General features: G+C 40.3%; 1 protein-coding gene across 1 annotated transcript in view; it reads left to right on the top strand.

Annotated features, from left to right (window-relative positions):
• The window catches only part of rxfp1 (relaxin family peptide receptor 1), a 108,058-nt gene that overhangs the window by 31,949 nt on the left and 50,264 nt on the right, over nucleotides 1-25,845 (top strand). The window contains exon 3 of the mRNA XM_076286620.1: nucleotides 12,787-12,870. Coding sequence (XP_076142735.1) covers nucleotides 12,787-12,870 — 84 coding nt within the window. The remainder of the gene's footprint in view (nucleotides 1-12,786; nucleotides 12,871-25,845) is intronic.

The raw sequence follows: 25,845 nt of genomic DNA, 5'->3' as shown, positions 1-25,845 counted from the left end.
CATTTTCTGTATCATGTCTCAATACAATTTTGGCTGTTTGGCTGGTTTTGGCAGTTACAATTTTGGCTGCAGTTTTTGAATTGAGTATCAAACTGTGCACATAGACAATGGTTATCAGAGGTTTGGTCTGGGGTTGATGCAGTACCATCTGAGGTCCAAAAGATCACAGCCATCCAATTTGTTTTTCAGCTCTTTCCCAAGTTTGTCATTTTCAGCATTTGATATGTTGTCTGTGTCCTTTTTGCAACTAAATATGAGTTTTATAGATTTGCAGATTATTACATTATGTTTTTATTCACATTTTACACAACGTCACAACTTTTTCTGTTTTGGGGTTGTAATAAATAGCTGGACCGGACCTAACTGTTGTATAATTTGCTGTATGTAGAAACTGTTTATTACCAAAGAAGAAGCATATTTCTGCTGCTCTCTCTATCAATAGATGCTAATACAGAGCCCTTTGCTGGCAGCCAATCCCAGGTGGCTTTGAAGAAGGAGTTGTTTTGCTGATTGAATCCACCCCCCTCCAACCCTCCACCCATGCAGTTGAGGTGCAGGGATAAAGGGACTCATCTTTTCTCATCTTTTCTAATTCCCCGCTGTTGCAACCGCCCGTCTCTGTCTGGCTTTAAGTGGATGTTGAATAACCTCCTCACTTCTGGGCTGTTTTCTTTTGTCAGGCCAGTTCTCTTTCAGTCAAGTTGACTGGGCGTTAAAGCAGTGGGAAGCCATCGAGGCTCGTCCAAGGGAGGGATCCAGCTACAGTGGGGGGAACTTGCACTTGGTGGTGGGTTGGAGGCTTCAAACTAAGGGAAGTGTGGTCTGGAAATGGCTAAAGAATGAAGAAGGACTAGTTGCCTGCAGTGTGAATATATAGGCAAAAGCCTGCAAAAAGAATCCCTCAGGTCAAAAGGTAATTTACACCAAGAACAGTACCTATTATGACAACAGCAAAAAATATAATTCTAGCTAATATGAATGAAGACATCCACACATAAACTATAACAATAACAACATGAAGAACAATATAGTTGGGGATCACTTTCAGAGCAATTTTTGAGAACGATAAAAAGCTGACAGTCAATCAGAATCCATCAAAATTGTAGCCATCACATTAATCAACACAAGGAGAGACTTTCTTTATCATTGGTCAGTGTGAACGCTTTTATCTTTATAGTTATTTGTTCCTGTTGTGAACGGCCCTTAAGACAGATGGTTGGAGGTTGGTTCATTCAAGAGTGACTTCCTATTGGTTAAAATCTCGTGCACTCCCTTTAGGTTATGTTCACATTGGTGGTAGTTAGTGAAGTTCCCCCTTCACTGTAAAACACTTGGGTGTCTTGATAAAGTGCTATATAAATGCACGTTGTTGTTGTTTACCATACGTTTGTTATCCAACCCACTATTTGTCTCACTACGATATTCTGAGTGATGAAGACACAGGAGAGGTGCTAAGTGCAAGGCATCCTGAGAATCATATTGCTTAGTATTGAACAACTATCAGAGGAAGGAGACAGAAAGTTTGACAATGGAATCTTGCAATCAGACTATCTTTGTGTGTGGGGGTGGAGAATTATATGATATTTTGACATTATTTAAGCCTTTTACTCTATATATTCTTTGCATGTGGATAAACTGATACTGTACATTTATCAGGGCATAAGCACTATCTGACTTTCTCTGGGACATACTGTATCTTTGATATATGATAGACCGTATGCACTAAGTACATTATTCACAGTTTGTGTATGTTTGTTTTGTGCTATTGTGCTCATCTTTTGTACTATTGTGGACATCAGAGAACAAAGAGTAGAGACTTGGATAAACTCAGCTATGAGGTGAGCAGACCCTGATGGCCTAGTGGCTCAGGCTATGAGGTGAGCAGACCCTGATGGCCTAGTGGCTTAGGCTATGAAAACTGAAATCCCACACAAGCTCTGTACCCTGAGTTTAAACCACGGCTATTATCATGCCTATAACACATTTACGAGAGTCCCCAGCCTGGAAGCAATTTGTTTAATGGTCAGTGGTGTTTTATTTGATTATTTTATAAGTGGACAAGGAAGGTATCTATCTGCATTGTCTCAGTCCAGCTGTTAATGGGTACTGTCTTTCAGCTGGGGTTAATCTGCATGAGACTGTGTGTGTGTGTGTGTGTGTGTCTCAATGTGTGTGTGTCTCTACGCATATGTTGTTTGCGGTATGCGTATGTCCTTTGCACTAATAAAGATAAAGAGGCATTATCCACTATAGGAGTTGATTAACATATTAATTGTTACGTGTTGAGGAGCTTACCCAAAGTTACCCAAAGGAGTGGATCACCCCCTCATCAGAAAATACATATGAAGCTCACAGCCAGCCAGAGTGTCTGTGTCTCACTCCGTGGGGCCTTCAAAGCAGCAACAAGTTCCAATCACCATACGGCAATTTATTTTTGTTATCAGTGAGCTTTGGTGCGACTCTGCCAAACCCAATGATCTGTTCTGACATTGTGATGTGATGGTAGAGCTAAATCCATTGCTGAAAAGATACATTTGATATGAAATAGCGTCTAGAGAACAGACCATCGAGACCGTCTGAAGGTTGACGGAGTTAATTAAGCAGTGGCCGAGATGACTTGCCGTAATTAAATCATAATTAAGAGGAAGTCTCTCTGTGCAGGGCTGCTGTTGACTGTGGCTGGTTATGTGTCTGATGCCCTGCACTCCAATGTGATACAGACATCTAGGAAAATTGTGTCTTGTTCGGAGAGAGTAGCATGGTGAGGACATCATACAGAACCGTGTCTCAGAGTCCTCAGAGTCCAATTTTTGGAGACCGACCCCCGCCCATACCCGCAAAGTTCAGCACCAGATCTGACCCGTCACCTGTGATAATATCAAAATTAAATCCGCTCCGGCCTAGACCCGACCCATGCCCGCGATAAATCACACACAAGCTAAAATAATTCCAATTTATGTGCTTTATTTTTATCTCACACGTCTCAACATCACAATAGGCTCTCTATGGGCTAATGAAACAGCCTAAGGGCGCTTTCTTTCGCACTATTGGAGCATGTAGGGCTACAAAAATAGCCTAATACAAACACTGTCCCCTGTCAACTTTCACGTTTTATTTGAGTATTTCGCATTCAATCTAAATCTTAAACTAATGGACAATATAGCCTAAATGCGCTTTCTTTTGCGCGATTCAAGTAGCCTACCATACACAAATAGATGTATTGTTACAAAATGTTAAAAAAAAAATATTACAAGAAAAAATACAGCCTGAGCCTGTTGATCACAAACAATAGGTAGCCTATATGTAGGCCTATGCCTATGCTGGCAACGCTCCGCTAAGCTACGAGATGCGTAGAGACGCTACGCTACGAAACGTCTTTATGGATCTCTCTGTAGATTTATATATATTAGATATACATGTAGTCTAATTTGTCATAGCATGATGTTTATATTTATTTATTTAGTTAGTTGAATTGGTCAGTGTGCACTATCTTGGGGTGCTTGAACACCGCCCCCAAAAAACACCAACACAGTTGGGTCAGTGAGCACCAGTCTGTGTTTGTTGGTGTTTTTGTTGGTGTTTGTTAGTTGGAATTGTTCAAGTTTGGCTGAACTTGAACTTTTTAAAGTCAGGCTTTTAGAATAGGCCTACTGTCTGAACAGTGTGGAGCTCGCAGTTGTTTTTCTGAACATTCTAAAGACTGCAACCAACAGAGGTGCGTTCAGATTCACAAACAATAGGCGAACTTTTGCAGACAGGTAAAGCCGTAAATCACAACATTCTTATATCTAAATTCGCCAACTTCAACCTTTCGTCTAATACACTTGCTTGAATATCGTCATACCTATCCAACAGAATACAGTGTGTGAAAATCAAATATGTGTGCTTTAGCAATTTGAAGTGCACAATGGGTGTGTAAGGATCTGTGTTAGGCCCACTTCTTTTTAGTCTCTACATCAAAGACCTTCCACAGTACTGTCATGGAAGAGGTACAACTATACTGTATGCCGACAACACTGTTCTATACACACATGCTACATCAGCTCTGCTATCAGCTGAGAAACTAGCTGTGCCCTGGATGGAGTGGTTGAGTGGCTAGACCAATCTTGCCTTAATTTAAATGTAAGCAAAAAGGCATGTTATTTTCCAAAACCAAGCTTCACACCCCAGATTTAATCATCTGCATTACAGGGTGAACAAATTGAGACTGTCACTGAATTTAAATATCTTGGTGTTGTATTAGACTCAAATTTCAACTTCAAAAAACACATTAAGAAAATGATGAAAACTATTGAATACAACATGGCACATTTTAGACAGATTAGATCCTCTCTTTCCATAGAGCAGGGGTCGGCAATTACGTTTGGACCCGGGCCAATTTTTTTTCAGACAATGGCATCGCGGGCCATAGCTTTTGTAATGGGGGGGGGGGGGGGGGGGGGTTATAGGCCTACTATTTAAATTATTAATTATTATATTATATTAAAATAAACATCATCTAACTTTTAAAATGCATTTAATTTAATTCCATTAAAAACGTTTATTTGCTTATGTGCGCTGTTTTTATGCCGCCTGCTGCATCTCCTGTCGTCTCTCATGAAACAGGCGACTTGCCTAGCAACTTGCCGTAACTAATGTGTAGGCTACAAATATTATTCTTTTGGATGACGTGTAAATGATTAGCTGAACATTGCTATATGCTAGTTATCGATGCAAAATGTCGTTGTCAAAAGCCTTGAAAAGAAAAATTGATTCAGAATGCAGGACCTACAAAGAAGAATGGAAGCAGAGGTATGTGTTGAGCCTGCCTGCATTTCTTAATGCCAAGCCTATTAATTTAACGAAACATAGGCTATTTTTGACCTTGCCCACTGGAAGAGGGAGACAGGACACTGTTGTTGTTTTTTTGCACAAGATTACGCGCACTCGCGTGCCAATACCGTTCCGACCTGTGCGTCATGGATAACTGCAAGGATGTTCCACCTGTTTTGTCACTTTAGTAGGACTATCATCTATACCTCAATAAATGTTTTGAAATTGATGGGATTGCTGTAGGCCTTTTTTTCTTTTTAAAAACATGGGGTTAAAAAAAAAATTCATTCAACAGCAAATTAACGTCATCTCGCGGGCCAGATAGAATCAATGGCGGGCCAAAATTGGCCCGCGGGCCACTATTTGCCGACCCCTGCCATAGAGGCTGCAACGATATTTCTCCATGCCCTCATTTTAGAGTGTTTTCAAATTTGTGTACAGTTTACAAAATTTGAAAAGGCTTGGCTCCTATCTGTTTGCGCAAGTTTGTCTCTTACTGGGCCGCTGGCTCTGTAAGGTCCAGTAGAATAGCTTCCATACACAACTGCACTGTACCCTTTCGCTCGTCAGCCTTTGGGCAGGCTCTTTTTTCTCTTTTAAAGACGTTACCCAATGGAATACTATCCCGGACAATGTAAAAAGTGTGATTTGTTGGTAGCTTTAATGCTAATCTAAAAAATCACTTAAAAATCTCTCAACAATGCACGCGCACTGTTAGATATCACTTCTCATAACTTTTAGTCTCACTCTTCTCTCCAATGTGGCTGATCGGGTGTGTGTGTGTGTGTGAATGGGGGGGGCGGGGGTTGTGTTGTGTGCTGTGCATGCCGCTACACCCCTTGATCATGTGATGCATGTGTGTGTGTGTGTGTGTGTGTGTGTGTACCTGTGATACAAAATGTATTTTTACTTATTGAGTGATGTTCGATTTTTTTAAATGTTGTATTTGTATTTGTCCTTCCTGTGGGTCTGCAGATGTAACTTAGCCTAAGGCTAGCTCTGGTGCAATGCCTCAAATGGTTACATTTATGTTTTAATTGCACATTGTCCCTTACAAATAAAATTGAAATTGAAGGAGGAGTAATATAAAAAACTATATCAGTGCAAGAATAGGTTGAAGTAATAGGGTTACAGCCATTGGTCAAGTTAAGTACTAAGTACCGGTATTAAGTACGGCCACAATCCAGGCTGTGGGAGGGAGGGAAGGGTTATGCAAATGTGCTAATATAGCCTGTAAACAGTGTAGCAGTAAAAACAGTAGGCCAGTGGACAGGCAGTACACAAGCATGGAGAAGGTGGAGAGGCAGACAGACTATGCAGAGAAGTATGTCTCTCCTTCCCTTTAGTGAAGCATCAGAAGTGCTGTCAATGGTATTTTTTGAATGTGTCAGACTTTTAAATTTTAGTCTATTCTTTTATATGAAAAAGCATAGTGATTTACTGCAGGCTCAGAGGTGTACTTCCTTTCAACACATTTATTTATATTATCATGATGAAAATCTTTATTGACTGTTCAGCTCCTAACCTCCCAACAGCTCAGTTCTTCTCTCACTAGTAATAGAGTGCAGAGGATGGTCTCATTACCACAGTGAGATGAGACTGAATGAAGAAAACGAATGAGAGTGTGTGTGTTTTTATATTCGTAAAGGTTGAGCAGAAGGCTTTTCTAGGTCTGACAAGCAGTTGAGTTCTGATTAAAAGTTTGCAAAGATGCAGCACAACGGAACACACACGCCGCACATCTGGTGTAGACGAGGTGTCAGATTCTCTCTGTATTTTAAAACAAAAATGGAATGGTGTAGATGTAGACTATGGAGACACCCTGCAAGCCAAACAAAACAGACAAAACACAAAGTCACGACCACTAAAATGTATTTAATTATTTTATTTCCATTTGCAACAAGTTATGGCACTATGGCTTTGTTCTGGGACCTCCCTGCTCTTCCGTGGGCAAACATGAAAAGCATACGGCAGGATCAGCAGAAAAGAACCAAAAACACTTCATTCATGCATTTATATTCAGCAGGTTTAATTACTTTCACGGGCCTTCCTAAAAAGACCAACAACTTTAGGTGATAAAAAATGTAGCAGCTAGGGTTCTTATGGAAACAAGACTCTGCACTGGCTTCCATTAAGTCACTGACACTGATAAGTGAACTGACTTTAACACACTACTGCTTGTTTATAAAACAGTAAATGGAACAGGACCTAATAACCTATCAGACATGCTTCAGCAGTGCACACCCTCCAGACTCATCAGGTCACAGGAGAAATACTTGTTAGTAAAACTCATCAACAATCAATGTGAATCTATGTGCAATCAGAATCAACGTGCACAGGCCATTGAACTCAACTCACACACTCTCTTTCCACACTACACATCTAACCACATCTAACATCTTGGATTTGCACGACAGTTCACACTGCCTTAGGCTTACCCCCTGGCTTTTCTGTTAGCTAGAGTCTATTTAAAGGCAGGTGTAAAGACAGTCCACTGGTATGCAGTGAAATTATAAATGAATGAGCTGTACAAAAATGTCTTAGTAAAACTTGCACAGAAGCTGACATTTGACTCTTACACAAAAACTGACCTGATGCTGTCTGACATGGGTGGAAAGCCTCCGGGAGGTTGAGCCATAGCCAGTGGCTTAGTGGTGTCTTCAATATGAAAGTCCTATGTAATGTCAAGGCTTCAAACCCTTTGAAATATCATATGTGTGTGTGTGTGTGTGTTTGTGTGTGTGTGTGTGTGTGTGTGTGTATGAAAAACACCAGCTGAATGATCTGTGTGTGTTTGCATAGTAGCAAGCAAATCTAATTGAAAATCTGTAATGGATCGTTTGAATGGTGCTTTGCTACTGTTTTGTGAATATATGTGTGATTTGTATGCAAATGTTGTCTTTTTCCTTTTATAATATAAGTAATTTCAATTAGGTTAATGAATTGGATAATTCAGCCAACTCATGCTTTAACAATTATTCATGCAGAGTTTGCCACAGTTCTGTTGGTGCAACATGAATATTTCATGACAAATATCCCTGCATGAGACTCTGCTATGAAATGTAGTGCCATTTATCTAAAACATGTACGCCATATTTTGGTATGAAGCGTGGTGTGCCGAGGAACACTCAAACCATATTTGAACATGATTAAAATATTCCTCTCAGGCTCAGTTTGTTTGTAAGGATACTGTATGTACCAGCTGCCAATGACTTCTCAGCATGCAAAAAGCAAGACCAGGAAATGTACACGTGTTGACTAGTAGCAGATGACAAACAGCCTCTGATTATGAAGATTCCCTTCTGGGATTCTCGAGTTTTTAGATTATTTTATACTTCCTCATCACTGGCTTTTAGCTATTCATGTGTAGTTGAAAATATCATTGGACAAAATATCTGATGGGAAATATGCCAAATAAATATATTTATGAAAGAAATAATATAAAAATAATTAAATATTTTGTGACTTATGTTGCTAAGACCTTTTCCTCGCCCCTGTTACCCATGGGCCTTCTTTTCTTTTCTCTGATTGTCTAACATTCTGTAAAGTGTCATGTTTTGGCGCTCTATAAGTGAAATTAAATTAATTAAAATTAAACTAAGAGAACTGATATCAAAATATACTCTAATTTAATATGATGGGCTTCCAATGTGAAGACACACACATTTCATATACAGTAGTCTAATCTTTTTGTATTTAGTTAACAACAGTACCAAGGGTAATTGAGTTATTTCATTGTTGCTGCCTGTATGTTCCGTTTGCGAAGAGTTGCAAATTCAACTACATTTTGCGCTACCTCTATGGTGTGTTTTGTTTGGTCCTTGATTAGAATATAATGTATGTTGTTTTGGACAAAATCATCTGCTAAGGAATTTAAATATAAACATAAACAAAAGTGACATCATGCACAATCACTGACTATTCCTTTAAATGATTGTAGTCTGATTTTCTTTTTTTAACAGCAATAACTAAATCAGCTGTTTACCATCTCAAAACATACCCAGACCTAGAGGCCTTATGTGAAAAACTCATTCAGACAAAAAACTAATTTAGAAAAACTCAGTCATGCCCTACTCTGCAGCAGGGTTGATTATCACAGTCGTCTTTTCACAAGCTTTCCTAAAAACACCATCAAACAGCTCCAGCTTGGACAACATGCACTCCCAGCTTTTCTGTTCTTTTCTCTGCTCATTATTTGTGAAGCACTTTGGATTAACAATGTGAATTCACTGAATGGAAAGAGCATGAAAGAGTCTGAATGGCCAGGTCACATTTATTACTGAGGTACATGGAGTGAATGAACAGTATTAGAATAATACATTATATTATATACTGTAGGTCAACACATGAGAATCTATGTTATTACAACAAATTTTAGCCTTATAATAGGCCACTTTGAGGGATTTCCACCGATTCTTCATCTCTCAGCAGTGCGTGCAAAGTTTCACCCATTGATAAATTCCATCTTGACATTTAAACTTTCAGGTTTTAATACATAAATTGGTCTCATCTTCACTCTAGACTCTTTTTGCTATTTGCCAAGTGTCAGAGCATCAAACCAATCTACCAAAATTCCTTGCATGGACATGCACAGATGGAATTTAATATTCCAAAAGGGGCATTTTCCCGATGAATGTGTTTACATGTCACAATATTCCGGTTAAAAGGGGAACAAGTAATGAGAATTAGGCTACCGGTATTTACAATGGCAAAGTAAAATATAAATATATTGCGACTCTCGGGGGAGCTCTAGAGTCGCCAAAAATACCTGGAACTGATTGCTTTAGAGTCTATAATGTTTGTTTGGCTTGTCATTGATTCACTCATCTGCCACAATTTGAATGGAAATATTTTTTAAATATGTTCATAGCAAACATGGATGCATGCAATTAATTTTGATTAATTAATCAGAGTATGTATTTAATTACTGTAGCTTATTTTTTTAATCACTTGACAGCCCTAGTTATACTGTAATCTATCTTTTGCCACTTGTCTGCAATACCACAATGCCAACCGAGACATGGAATGGTGATGATGTCTTCATACTATGAGAGTATTCCTTGCTTCCTTGCACCTGGGTTACAGTTTTACATCATGATGCGAAAGAATGAAGAATGAATGGTATAGCCATGTGCAAGCAGCAGGTGCTGGCAGTTACATTTGTGAGTCAGTATTTCGGGTCACTTAGCGCAACAAACAACATGACCTGTGTTACACATGACCACTAGCATGCACAATGGCAGCAGTGACCTCCAAGTTTACTAGAATCAATCTGTATCTCAGCGACAGAGACCATTGGAATGCTTCAGCAAGCCTATGGCATTGTATAAATGAACCGGGCGAGGTGTTTTGAGTTGCATCAGTACTCCAAGAAGGGTAGAATATGCTTGAGCATGCTTGTGAGTTGTGCACTGTTAATTCATTCCTCAGGGTCAGACTGCCAACACTGAGGTTTGCTGTCATGTTTTGAGGTGGCTGTGGGAAAACATTCATCACACCTGACTTGAAATGTGCCACCGTTGGCAATTTAGTGCTCCATCACGACGTATGAACCCACAGCATATAGAAAATGTGCACATTTTTGACCCACACTATCAAATAAATAAAAATAAAAAACCTCTCTCCACACTCCCTTTTCTTACTACAGTAAATGTGTAATGGCTCCAAAATGCTGGACAAAATGACTACTTCCAAGGAAATGGTTGCTGAAAATTAAGTCAATTAATACATTTCTCTTTTTTGCAGTCTTATATCTTGTATCATTTTGCAACATTCATGCCAGTACATGGCCCCAACCTCTACTTTGTCCCTGAGGTGCGATACAAGTTCAGCGCCCCACGTTGAGGACATTAATCTTCATCACAAGAAGTTATCTGGCCTGTCACTCCGTTCCAGCTCCAGCCTGGCAGTATATGCCCAAATGGGTTTAAACTAGCAGACAAGCGCACACACAAACAGGCCAAACAAACATGAACACTGGACTAAATGTGATTGTCTAAATTAAAAAAATGTGGAATGTTAACAAGACAATTGAATCTAAACTTTTGTTTCTAATGTTCACCTCTGTTTGAATGCAGCTCAGATGTCTTAGGAGGAGAGCAGGACAGACTCTGGGTCGCTCTGAGGAAATTGAGGTCTTGACTGCATTTGCAGGGAGAGAATGGCACTCTAGGATATGGCATACTTTTGATCTTCAGTGCAAGAGGCACTGAAACAGATCAAATCTCATTCTTTCTCTCTTATCTGTCTCTACTCTCCTCTCTTTCTCTTACTTTCTGTTGCTCTCTGTTTCAGATTTCGTAAGTCTCTTCTTTTTCTATCTCTCTTTTTTCCATGTTGTGATTGCAGACAGCAGTGTTCAGCTGCAGTCAAACAATTTATTCATTTGGCCGTTCCATGAGCGGAAATACCTTACCTTGCGTAATTACGCTTGGACTCTGGCCCGCTAGTGCTCACTCCACAGTTAATATACTAATATTATTAATATGGAATTTTGCAGCATCATTCTGGCCCGCTCACTTCGCATTTGATATACTTCTATTGATATGGAATTTTGCAGCATCACCATTCCATGAATTTAAAGCAAGAGAGCAGAATGTCAGAACCATGCATCTGACAGTCTTCAAATGTCTACAACTCTACATGGACCAAATGCAGTCCTTCCAGGATTTTGAAACAACTCACAACTATTAATGTAAATTTAACCAATACCAGCAATGCACCTAATGATAAAGACAACAAAAGGAGGAACATTTCGCAACTAATTAGGTTAACTCGCACCATGATTGGGTATGAAAAGAGCATCCCAGAAAGTGTGGAGTTGTGGGTTACTCTGTGTAAACATGTGTGGGCAAATTATTATTTTTTTTCTACTACTGGTGAGAAAATAATTGGTGAATTATTGTATAATTGTACTTCTGCTGATTTCTCTTCTTGAAAGATTATGCTGCTTTGTGAAAAATAAACAACAAATGTTTTGTTAGCTTTTTTGTAATTCTTCACGTTTTCATTTTTTTGCACTTAGAATGCTCAGAACAGTGTAATTTCGATCTCAAGATCAGTTACCCTCCATTTTTTTACATTTAAACAAAAAATTCAATGGCCTCTCTGACTTTACTTGGCTGTAGAGGACAGTATTTGTTGTGTGGTATTGTCTTAGATTGAAACTGTAGGTTGGAACAGTTTTGAAGGGAAGACAGAATGTGTGGCAAAACCAAAATAAACGGGGGGAAAAAACACTTCAGACTCAGTTAATCTGTAGTAAAAGGATATCTCAATGGCTGTGATGACCTGCAGCACTCAGCCTTGGGCTCAACCCTAAGAACACCTAAATCCTATTGTTTTGTACAACAGCTCAACTACTGACATCTCCATGGCTGTGACCAAGTGCAGCTGATGATCACAGCCATCAGGATATCCCCTACCAACTCCACTCAACACTTGTGCCATTCGGGATATCCCTTACCAACTCCACTCAATACTCTTTCCATCGGGATATCCTTTACCAACTCCACTCAACACTCGTGCCATTTAGGATATCCCTTACCAACTCCACTCAACACTTGTGCCATTCGGGATATCCCTTACCAACTCCTCAACACTTGCCATCGGGATATCCCTTAACTCCACTCAACACTCGTGCCATCAGGATATCCCTTACCAACTCCACTCAACATTCGTGCCATTCGGGATATCCTTTACCAACTCCACTCAACACTCGTGCCATTCGGGATATCCCTCATTTTTGTTTTTCTCCTGCTGTAATTTCTGCTTTTACCTGTTCACTGTCTTGAGAACAGGTGCTGTGGATGAGCATTGTGCGGATATGCTCAATTACTGCTGTCTAGACAACAAAAGCTGTTGCCTGTCAAGTGAATCCTGAAAAGCTTCCTTGTTGTCTGCCACAGATTGCTCATGAAAGTCCACTGTCCAGTGAATGCATTTGTAATATCTGTATTTTACTTTGTCTGACAGGAGACAACAATGGATGGCCACACTTATTTGACAAGTACTTTGGGATGCCCAACAATGACGTAGGAACCAAATCCAATGCATGCTGTAAGTATGTCTGTTTCTCAGCAATACACTGAATTGCTAGATTACAGTAAGGCACAGAGGTAAATAACATATGCAGCTTGTCATTCCTCATGGTTAGAGAAGCTTTAAAAGCCATCTGGTCTATGTAGAGTGTCCTTCAGGTTTCAGTCCCTAGGTTGAACTGTGTGAAAAGAACCATACACATACATGTACACACATGCACACCTACACCATCTCTTGCCTGTCTAAGGTGGTAAAACACATGCAGGTGTTAGCCTGTACCCTGGTCCTTTGTTCCTGTGTTAAATAAAAAACACAAAAATGTTCAAAATAAAACACCTCTAAAGTTTAACTACCTTTTTTTTAGAATTTGAAAGTCATTTTATGAAGAGTGCATCTGCAGGGAGGAGTTGATATGGTGTGCAAGGGCCACAGGAACATAAGATCACTTTTGATTTTCTTGTATGTCTCTCCTCTCTTCTCTCGCTCTGTCTTTCTCTCTCTCTTCTCTCCTCTCTCCTCTCTCTGTCTTTCTCTCTTTCTCTCTCTCCCTCCTCTGTCTTTCTGAGTTGCTTACTTTCGGTCACTGTGTCTCTTTCTCCTCTCTCTCTGTCTTTCTCAGTCGCTTACTTTCTGTCACTGTTTTTCTCTGTCTCTCTCTCTGTCTTCCATGTCATGAATGTGGTGGAGTGTAGTCTTAGGTGAAGGATATTCATACAGTAGGGTCACATTAAGTGTGATAGATCAGGTCAAACGATGTATTATGTATTTCTCACAAATTCCATGATTGGATATATCCACTCTCTTGCAGTCAACCCCCTTCACACACAATAATGTGTAACTTTGTAGTTTTTAAATAGCCATGCCTCATAGAATATAGTGCTGCCTTCCACATTGTTCATTAGAAAATATTTACAGTAAACTGTCATATTGAAAACATGACAAAGCAGACTATCTTGTTCATAAACAATGGTGTAAGGAATTTTAAATTGCACTGTCAGTTTCATTGGCATAAATACTTGCTTTTGAGACATCGGCTAAGCATTTTTGGAAAGGTACTCAGTTTTGCAAGTAATACTCTATGTGGAGCAGTTTGCACTAATTGTTTTGAGAAACACAACTAACTGTTGTGCAAACATTAATGATGATTCAAGAAAGGCACCATAACGACTGAGAAAAACTGTAAAAAGAACCTGTTGGAGTAAATTTGACCCTCTTGTCAGTATTTTAAACCCCTAATGTTGTCTTCCAGGCAGTATGGAAGGCACTAGAGTTAGGCATGGGTTAGGGTTAAGGTTAGGGTTAGGTGCCTTGAAGTCAACGACCACAGCGCTGCCTTGAAGATGACAGTGGGGGCTTAAAACACCACCAAGCATTTTACCCTGACCATTGTAAACATATATACTTCTGATTGACATGTTACTAATGTCTGTTTTAAAAAAAACTGGTTTTATAACAGTCCTGTGGAGAGCCTTGTACCTAGTTTAAGTTCATCATAAGGTACAGAGGTGCACATTGAGAATGCATGTCTTCTGTCAGGGCATGGTGTTTGGTGTGGGTACGTTTTTTCCCTTCATTCTCATCTCCATTTGATCTCACTTCCCATCATTATGTCTTGCCCTGACACCACACATAAAGAACAACCCATCTTCAGTTCTTCAGGTGTGGCTGAAGGTGATGTTTTCTCCATCGGGTACACTCAGCATCACTCAGACGCCTGACAGTGCTAACTCAGCCTCAGCGTCCTATAACAGATGAGATGTCAGGGAACTGGGCTTTCACGGAAACATCCAGAAAATCAATACTGTCAGGGCAATGTTGTCACATTATAAACAATGAAAGCAGGAGCAACAGTAATAATAATAAGCAGCTTATAATTACAATAAACAGATTGGCTCACCCCCCCCCCCCCCCCCACACACACACACATCCATACAGACATCCATACTTGCACAGAAATGTATACACACACCATTTATGACACTAGGGGTGGGTTGCACCAACAAGAATTAAATTAATCTTGGTTTAGGCCTAATCAAGGATTTGTAAATCTAGGTTTAAATTTAATTCGAGCTATGTTGCACCACTTAATTTTAAGCATGATTTAACAAATCCATGATTAAAACCTTAACCTGCGATTAAAACCTTGATCGGTGATTATAGTCCGCCATGATGGATCAGTGTACATAAGCGAGCGACAATTTTAGGCTATTCTCTTAAATCATAAGCCTACTTATGAATAATTGAGGCCTTGAGACAAATAACCATACACATCCATATTTCCAATTTTTAATGAATATATTTTTAGTGGAGGCTAAACATAAGTGAAGTTTACCCACCTCTGAAATTTCAGAAATACCCACCTCTCAATAAATCTAATGCACCTCAGGCAGGCAGCCAGATCAAGAAAATGACAGCTCCGAAGAGACGCCACTTAATGTTTAGTTTGGAGGAGACGGGCTTTACACTGAATCGCAACCCAGTTTTCCGACTCCGATGTCAGTGACACTAGTTTTATAGCCTTTATTCTACTGTCCGTAATAATATAGCGATCATATTCTCCACCGCTCGCATGCGGGAAAAATTAAGACAGTAATTAAACAGTGGGCTAGCTGCTAGATACGTTAGCTAAATCCGCCCAACTTCCAATAGCTCCTCAGTCACCTCATTTGGGTCATCTTTTTGTGTGAAGTAAAACCCAAACACTCCACGGACTACAGTCCACATTGACCGACAAGATTGATAGATTAGCACTAACATTGATATGGTTGAACTAGATAGTCAGCAGCTAAGATCTTTTGGGACAACCATCAGTGAAACGGTCATTGGTTCATCCCTATTAAAAAGCCTTGTGTCAACAACAATATATTAATACTATTGTCATAGCCCCGCTGTTCCTGTGTAACATAACCTGTATTGAACATACTTCCACTAAGTAACTAACGATTATCCTAAAAATAAATCATAATAATGTGCTAATATCTTACCGGTGAAAGGTAATCCCACGGGTTCTCACTTCCAGACAACGTCGATTAGTGCATCCATAGGCTGCACAAAAGTCTGCAGTGTTGTATAAAGTACTAGAAAGCAATACTTGAGTAAAAGTACAAGTATCGTACTAAAAAAAGACTTTGGTAGAAGTGAAAGTTACCTTTTAGAATATTACTTAAGTAAAAGTATCTGATATATACTGTACTTAAGTATCAAAAGTCATTTTCTGATATTTAATGTACTTAAGTATTTGAAGTAAAAGTAAAAAGTAAAAAGCAAGCGGTTTTATTTTGAACTTTTATTGTGAACTTTATTTTGCTTTCTTATAGTAAAGCATAAAGCATATTCAGGGTTCCCATATCTTCTTAATCTCACTCATCAAATCAAAATCACATTCTTTTCTAGGATTTTTCAGGCACAATTCTCTTAAGTTCAAAGAACAAACATCATATTTTTAGAGCTGACATCAAAGAAAAAAACAGAAACAGAAATGTCACTTTTGTATAAACTTCAGGTAAAAATGAAAAATAAATAACTTATTTCTTTCAAAAAAAAATCACCTGTTGGTAGGGAGAACATTTTGGTCATGTGGTATGAGCATTTCTAGGGCTTACTCCCCAGGTCACCATCTCACTCTCACACACACACACACACACATGGCACCTATGTCCAGCAGCTACTAATATGCCAGTCATTAGTTGAAACTGAAAAGGTGTCTGTTCATCTTCAAAAGAAGCATGGTTTTCAAAGTTGCCAGAATTCAGTGCCCGGGAGTTTCAGGCCCAAGACCGACCCATGTTTTCCATAGTGGTGGAAATTGGATAAATGAAGCAACATTTCAGCTCTTACTATCCTGTAGTTTTTATTAGTACCATGGTTCAACAAATGTGTAAAGGTTATATAATAATTCACTTCAACTGAGAAGTTAACAAAAAAATATTCCACTATTCCACAAGTTAACAAAAACAGAAAGAAAGAAAGAAAGAAAGCCTTTGAAATGTAGCCTATCCCACGCTTCCACAAAGAGGCATATTGAACTAATGTTTTTTGCATGGGTAGGCTATATTGTTGTTTGGTGATTTAGCCTACTTCTTTAGCCTACTACACCCTCTTCTGAGCAAACAAGGCATATAGGTTTATCATGTAGGGTAATTGCTCTTTCTTACATTAAATAACTTTAATTTATCCTCTCTACTTGTCCCTGTAGTCATGGCCTCCTCATCACTAATTTCGGGCTCATCATTTTCAGTGGTCGACTGGTTGATCTGCTGCTCAGTCTCTCCTGGCCTCTTTCTACCATCCATCCTTCCTGACGCTTGTGTCTACTGTAGGGCCGGCTCGGCTAACTGTATCTGAGAAAACATTTTGGAAAAAACGGGCTATGGACCCAACCAACTCTTTTTGGGGAGGGGAGAACTCCCTCACGTAGGCTACAACCCATGCAGAGTCATTGCATTGGTGTCATGCACAGAATGCAGAACGTGTCCTACTTTAAGAAAAGATAGACGTGACCATTATCAATATTTTTTTCCTCGACCGGCCCAAAAGTGAAGCGGCCCACCGTGAATTCTCTCGATTACCCACCCCGGGCCTGATTCAGTCTTACTCTTCTTGGACTGAAGACAAGTCCTGCAATGCTAAATAGCCTTTCACAGGCCGCTAAGGCAGGTAGCGGAGTGTTCAGCTTCACAGAAGCTGCCAATGTACAGAAACATTTCTTGCAAATACGGCCACGGGTGTATGACGTTATCTTCACCACTACCCTGTTCGCCGAGTTCACCACTATCGTCGGGGTGGTCGTCTATGATAACGGGAGGTCCTCCAGTAGTTGCTCGTGCTCATGGCGGTTTCAGTTGTGCGTCCTCCTCCTTTAGCAACAAACAAGCGCTGAAATATCGTGTGGAGCGTGCGTAATGCAATCTAGGAGCAGTGATTCGCCAAACCTCCCTTATTGCTGTCGCACACATTTCTTCTAATTTTATGTTTTAGTAACGACTAACGAAGATGCTTAGTGGAAATATAACAGAGTAAAAGTATACATTTTATCTAGGAAATGTAGTGGAATAAAAGTGAAAGTTGACATAAATTTAAATAGCGAAGTAAAGTACAGATACGTGAAATTTCTACTTAAGTACAGTAACGAAGTATTTGTACTCCGTTACATTACAACACTGAAAGTCTGGCATCTTCACAAGTCAGCAATTTCCTGTAGAAATCATGATGTAAGATGTTTTTAACAAACCAACCCGGAAATAAAAACCATGAGCAACTTATTATGCTTTCAAGTTATATTGAAAAGAAAGACCAATTCTGCCTCCCATCGATGTAAAATGATTGGGTGCTAGCTAGTAGCCTAGCCATGATACACAACTAAGCTGCACGATTAAGTCGTTTTTTGAAGAGAAAAGCTGTGATTTCAACATGTTCAAGCATCCAGGATTATAACCATGTTAATAACGTTTTTAAGAAACCAAACTGTTTGTAAATCCATCAAAATGTCAGCGAGATAAGAGTATTTATGTTTGTGCAGATCACGGACCTTACCTCAGTTTGCCTCAGGTTCCACAGATTCTAACAGAAAGCTTGACTGTAGTAAGATGGCCGACCTCTGCAGACGTTCTAGACGACGCCGTAAGGTATGATGTGAACAATCTAAAAGCCTGCTGGAAAAACCTGAAAGCAAATGCGAAAAAAGATGCTGCCAAGGAAAGAAGGGACACTTTTCTCACCTGAGGAGGCCCCCCATCTGGAGAAATGGATGTGTTGTCAGCAAAGATAGTCCAGATGATTCCACAGCAAATAACCCCCTTGCCAAATCCCTTTGACGATGATGCCATTGCTGATCAGCCAGTGCTAGCAACATCCAGCTTCAAAGGTGAGTCGCCGAGCTTGTTCACACAACTATGTAACTTTATTATTATGATATAATAATTGTAGGCTAATGCTACCGTTTTAGCTGGCGTTAGCTGTAGTCTTACATAGCTAGCGAAATAATGTTATGTTTAATGTGTGCCTAACGTTAACGATGTAGCCTAACTTAACGTTGGCTGCGCAAATGTAACGTTAAACCTAACTGTAACTTTGACTAGGCTAGGCTAGTTCAGTGTTACAATGTTTTATCTGTGTCGCCACCTGACGTTACATCTAACAGTAGGCTACAGCTAACGTTTTCTACATTTATTGTGCCGTACCAAACTGTTAGGTTTCAAACGTGTTTGTATTTCAGAACTCAATGATGGAGATACGATGCCTGCCCTCTCTGCTCCTGCCATCATGACAATCTACGAGGGACCAACCCTGTCCCCGAAACCAGTCTGTTCAGATCCAATCAGCCCCTCAAACAGCAAGAGGCATACGAGAGTTAACTGAATATAATTTTGAAGTATTGAAATTGGAGAAAGAGAAAAATATGATTCAAATTAAAAATGCAATATTGCAGAGAGAAGTGCTTGTTTTACAGAAGGAAGTACTGCAGCTTCAAAAAGATACACTCAAGACAGGTTTACAACCTGTGGAGATGCTTTTCAATGAAGTGTAGGCCTACTGTATGTATATCAATTGAGAATGTATTATTTTATTTATTTATCTGACCTGTTTAAAATAATTAAAATATTTTCATTGATTGAACAGTTCTAATTACTCTGTGAATTTCAATATACTACACTTCTGTTCTTATATTAATTGCAGTGAAATGAAGGCAACCATATCAGAGCATATTTTTAAGGTGAAAAAAAAAACATGCAACTCTCACTTTAGACTTCGTAGACAGATTCCTGTGAAAACAATAGATGTCTGCATGTCAGGTTATGTGGTGGCTTGGCTGCAAAGGTTTGTAAGAGGCGGGTAGGCTGCATAGGTGGCTACATGAGTGCTGAATCCCATGACCTAAACAAAGAAAACACACAAGAACATAAAGGATGTTAACACTGTACTACTATTGCATTAAACTGCTTGAATATGCACATGATTATTTTAAGATTATATATATATGTTATATTAACATAGATTTATTATAAACCTGATCATACACAACTTAACTATCCAGTGAAATGGTTATCTATCAAGGTTCTTCGAACAGCATTTCCATTAGCTGTGGCATGCTCCTCTTGGCCATGTACACGGTCCTCATGGGGATCCTCTTCAGCCTCCTCTGGCAGCTCATCTCCAACTCTCTTTCCGAAATTGTACAGCACTGCTACTGCCACAATGACTTTTAATGTTGTCTCTAGCTTTGTTCGAAGTTGGCAAGGAAACCTTCGTTTCCAAACTCCAAATTCTCTCCACAAGACCTCTTGCTTCAATGTGGCTGGCATTGTATCGTCTCTCCGCTGGTGTTTGAGGGTTTAAAAGAGGCGTCATCAAGTAGGTGCGACAGGGATATCCGTTGTCACCTACTAGGTGGCCTTGAAATGCATTTGACATGATATGTACATGATTTTTTCATTTAATCTTATGACCGATTCCTTGTTGAAACGGTACCTCTTTGAAAATTCCTCATCATCATAAAACTCCATTGGGTTGAGACGGTCTCTAATTTTCCTTCGTGGGACTCGATTTTCTTCAAACCATCTGCAGCCATTTCAGATATGTAAACCACCTCAGCAGTAGGTTTAAAATTAATCCCTAACTGACATTTAAATCTGAGTTTAAAGCATTTGAGCAACAAGGTTAAAATTAATCCAGGTTTATATGAGGCTTCTTAATAGGACTAGTTGTTTAATATCCCTAATATTCAGCACATCAATTGACTGTCGCTGGAGATATCCTCTTGGGTGGGGTGAGATTTGGCAGTGATCACGTGGTGCCACCAGCACGCCACATCATCAGTTGTTTGCCCCACACGTCATTGGGTGTTTCAGCCACTTATAACAAGACACCCTCTGCAGAGGTTGGCCCACCACAGGATGATCAGCCCCGGGTGTGTGGCACACGGTGGCACCACGCGGTCACTTGGCAGCCCATATTGCATCCTTACGTTTCAGCCACAGCCAGTGACTGCTCCGTTCTGCTGCAGTGGCAAGTTCTTTAATTGCCTTCCGTTGGGCCTGGGTCCTCTGATCCCTACTTCCTTCAGGAGCCTTGTGGTGGACCTGGCTACAAAGCCTCTACAGCCGACCTCCACTGGCCACACCTTCACGTTCCAGCCCCGCCCCTCTGCTTCAGCTGCTAAGTTGGCATATCGCAGTCTCTTCCGTTCAAATGCCTCATCGATGGCATCTTCCCATGGGACCAGGCCCGTCGCTAGAAAGCAAGCAAACCAAACAATTTGTTGGGGGCCCCGAGCTGGCCAGGGGCCCCAAGACTTAACGACTGGTTAAGAATAAAATGCAACGACAAACTGTGAGCGCCCCTTAATAGTCAATGCAGTAAAGTGCAACGACACTGTTACCGGCAATACTGGGATCCCCCTCAAGGGGGCCCCTCTCAGTAGGTGCTGACAAGCAGCCAGCCAGCCAGGTTCGTGATCTCTGCTGCCGGGAAAATATAAAACCTCGGCAGTCATAATGAAGCGGAGTTTTGCGTCCGGAAGCCAGACAAGAAAGAACAAGAGAAGAAAAAACAAGATAGTGGTAAGTGATAAATTACACTTGAAGTTGACTGATCATCTCAATACCAACGTTTCCCAAAAGGGCCTGTCCCAAGGAGAACAAGTATTACCTTGAAACTTAAACACACATGGGGAAACTGAACAGTCCAATCAGTAGACTATGATAGGCTAAGCTATATGCTACTTTATTTACAATATTTCCAGGCTTCAACCAGACAGCTGAATTAAAGAGGTTGTAATAAAAAATAGTAGGCCTAGGCTATAAAGCATAAGCATAAAGTGTGCTGTCATAAATATCAGTCATTCAGAAAAATATTTTTATACCAGGATATAAAATAATAGATATATTATATTGAAATCCTAGGGAATATACGAAAATAGGGAGGTTATTAAAATGTTATTTAATAAAATGTCTAGCCCCCCCCCAAAAAAAAAATAAATAAAAAAAATCGTGATACAAACCGAATCGTGAGGTTGGTGTATCGTTACAGCCCTAATGCTGTAATATGTTTATTAACGGGATAAGGAAGACGCAGATCTGTTCCAGAATCACTGTTTATCGTATTTAATGACATAACATTGCTATAGCTTTGTAATAAAGTTTTGATGAAAGTGGCATAGCTTCTCTGCTATACTAACTATTCGACCGTGATAATCTATTTACCAAATGGGGGTTAGGAAAACCACACGATAAATTCTGTGCATCAAAGCAGACTGGAACATTCATGCCTAGCAGTATTCATGCACGCCAGCTGTTTACTGTCTTTAAAGCACCAGGTGCGTCTGTCTAATTCTCAAACAGCAGAATGCTTAAATGCTATGTTAAGCTAGCCTGGGTGTTCCCATGCTGCCTTGTGCGCGATTTGATTCACGCTGCTAAGGCAGCCTGGAGACCATGGAGCAAATTTTCGCCTGAGATAGGAGACCAATCACAGAACAAGGGGGAAAGCAAGACAATGATGAGCTATGCACAGACGCATTTGATAGACATCCGTGACACCCAATAAACGGATCTGGGCATTTTTTTCAAATACGAGAAAATTAACGTTTGGTTTCCAGACCACGTCTCATTGAGAAGTGGTGGCGCTAGCCAGGCTAATGTTAAGCTACAAGTAGGCTTAGTTCAATGTATAACATTAACTTGGGACAGGGTTACCACACGTTCTGGTTTTCCCGGGATTGTTCTCTTTTTTTAATGTCTGTCCCGGTGCAAAGGCACTTCTATTTTTGAAGTATTCCCTAGTTTCACTTTCAATAAAACCTACGTTCCGCCCCTGCAATCCTACTATATAAGTTATCTTGATTGTATCCTGCTGTCGGAGGCAGGCATACGCTTATTTGATTGGTTGTAATGCAGTCCTGCGAAACGAAAGTTTACCTTAACCATCAGCATCACCAACAACTACCGGCAGCGCGCAGCAAGCATGTCCAAGAGAGTGAGTGCGTGCGGGTAGGCAACAGATTGGAGAGGGTAGCCTAGTAAAAAAAAAAAAAAATTCGGTTCGATTTGGTTTGATAAAATGGGGCGCGAGACGGAGGAGAATATAGGTCTATAATCAAAGTCAGGGCCAGCGACAAAGAAAAAGAGACACAGTAGGCCTACACAACGCCGACAGGGTGAAAATGGGTACCTTTTCGGAGTGGGTAGGCTAACAACTTAATATTATGCATAGTATTGTTAATGTTTTATGGATTAGCCTTATATCTTAAAAGAGCTGGTGAAAGGGCATTATAAGAACCGTTTAGACTCAGCAACCTTAAAGTGACAATGAATGCACCATTTATAGTTAAACATTATCACATTTGCAGCATTTGTTAATAAATTATTATTTAAAACCAGTAATAGTCGGAAATGAATGTCCCAGATTTTCACAAATCAAATGTGGCAACCCTAGCTTGGGATGTTTTTACAGTAAGCATCGGTAGTTGTGAAAGCAGCTGCATCCTTTCTAAATATCAAAATATGGAAATGCTAACATATATATTCATATATATATATTCACAGGTAATTTCAGATTTTTTTTCAATTATTTTCCCAGGTACACCGTCAACTTCATTCTCATGAGGAAGAAGCTGACATTGGATTTTATGGTACGGTGGTGTTTTTGCAAATGTTCAAATGATCAAAATGTTCAAAACTAATGCACAGTATATATATGCAACAGCAGTATTTGCACTGTCAACATTTTTTATTTATATAAAGTCTGGGTGAACTTAAATTGTATGGCTATGCTGTGGTTCTTGTAGGCTTTCAGCCAAGCACTTCAACACCTGGTTGTGGCGCCAGGTGTATCTTCCCTGTGTTAGGCTGGTCTTGCAACCCACCAAGATGTGTTTGAGGGTTGCCGGAGCTGCAGACTGGAGACAGGCTGGGTCCTCTCTATACCAGACATGTAGGTTGGTTGGAGAGGGCAGGACATCATAAGTGGCTCTAATGATGAAACTTAGTCTGTTGGACTCCATGCTCCACAGATCGCTCCATGTGATTTTCCTCCTCTCCACGCCTTCCCACTTCATCCAGCGGCCTTGCTGAGCTTGGGAGACTGCTGTGGCACACCTAGCTGCTTCCTCCTGGTGGCGCACTTCCTCCACCACCATGTGCCGTCGCTCAGCTGGAGTAGCCTTTTGCCAGGAGGTTGTTGTTGCTTCCAAACCAAGGCCACCTCTGCCATGTTGGACATGTCTCACTATATCCCGGTGTCTGAGGGCGGTCTTTGCCACCGCAACTGCTGCAGATGGCTTCCATTTCCTCCCCGTTGCTAGGGTTGGAGCAGCACCTCTGACGAATAGCTTGAAATTGGTAGGGAGAGGGCTCCATTGCCATACAAGCCTATGCTGCTAAGGCATCTCGGCAGTCCAAACCACTTCCTCACTTGCGCATTCACCAGTCTCTCCAGCCGATTGGCATGGGATAGAGTGACCTCATAAATGGAGATTGGCCACATGACACAGGGCAGCAGCCCAAACTGAAAACACCACAGTTTCAGCTTTCCAGGCAGAGCTGTGCTGTTGATCTGCTTGAGGCCATTGATGGTATCTTGCTTGAGTTGCTCCAAGCCAAAATTAAAAGGATGGTTTAAATGTAATCTTGATTACCTTTAAACTAGATTTAAAGTTTGGTGCAACTGGATTAATGGATAAACCTTGATTTAATCCAGGTTAAGACTTTGTTGGTGCAACCCACCCTAGAGGTCCAAATGGGCTGACAACTGTCTAAATAGTTCAAGGCCACTTGGTTGATCTGTGCTTATTAAAGGTTGTGCAATAGCGGAACATTTTGGATCTTATCTCACATTTTGTTGACGGAGCTTGATGGCTGAACATTTGATAGGTAGGTGATAGGACCATTCGGTTTGGTAGATGCCAGGATGTTTTGATGTGTGCAGTTTTTTTTTTTTTCTGTTTTCTTTTTTCTACCGTTTTTTTTTATGTTACCTAGTTTGAAATCTGACCATCTAGAAGATTAAAAAGTAAAATTGCAAAAATACAGTTTTATGTGTTTAGGGTACCACTTAAGAAAGCACAAAGGACTTCCACATCACTCTCCATGCGAGATGTCAGAAAAAACATTATTCCATCTGACCACACCAATGTTCAACAGGTTTGCAAGTGACAAGTCTCACACAATGAGAAGACACACTGTTTGATAGCACCTTGTGAATTGAGGACTTTTAGTCTTTATAATGTTGTAATTGAAAGGCCAGGTGACAAATGGACAAAGTTTTTTCTTGTCTGACCTATGATGGACTGATTGTCCGGATGACAGCCTGGACAAGCCTGGACAACCATCTCCACTAAAACTCAGGCCCCATTTATTCAATCAGAGACTATTAAGATGTTCATCACGCTGACAGAACTGACACTCTAGTCTTGCCTCACTGAGGTGAAGCAGAAGGAGGTAGCAGAAAGCCTGTAATTAAGGCAACTGTACTTTGCAGCTTTTAGCACACACAGAAAGAGAGAGAGAGAGAGAGAGATAGAGAGAGATAGGAGGGGAGGCAAAAGAAGAGAGAAAGAGAGAGAGAAAGAGAGAGAGAGAGAGGGAGAAGGGGAGACAAAGTCAAAGACAGGTTGTTTTGTCAGTCAGTGGAACTGCAGAATATCGCTCCACTTTATGACAGCTGCAGCAGAGGCGACCTACTGCTGCGAAACACCACACACTGCAGAGATGGGAGAAATGCTCTGAAGCTCACACGGAGAGTCCCTCCAAACATCTTCAGCTGTCACATTACTGACTGACAAAAGACATGGACAAACACAAACAGTCAGCTGCTTATTTGTTTTTTTATTATTAAATTAAGTATGTTATTTTTTTGTTATTTCCCAGAGGAGCCAAAGTTTGTCAAAGTTTGTCATGTTCTTCAGTGTACAAATTCCTTCCACTGGTGTAAGTATCGGCTTGCCTGTTCAGGTGTTTTCTGAGTTCACAATATGGATATATTGTGCCTGAGACTGAC

Source organism: Alosa pseudoharengus, unplaced genomic scaffold, assembly GCF_046254945.1.
Source record: "Alosa pseudoharengus isolate Yale_2024_CS ecotype anadromous, Long Island Sound unplaced genomic scaffold, YU_APseudo_1.1 YU_APseudo_1.1_scf_16, whole genome shotgun sequence".
Taxonomy (NCBI): domain Eukaryota; kingdom Metazoa; phylum Chordata; class Actinopteri; order Clupeiformes; family Clupeidae; genus Alosa; species Alosa pseudoharengus.
The sequence above is the reverse complement of the archived record's forward strand: the minus strand, read 5'-3'. Positions and strand labels throughout refer to the sequence as shown.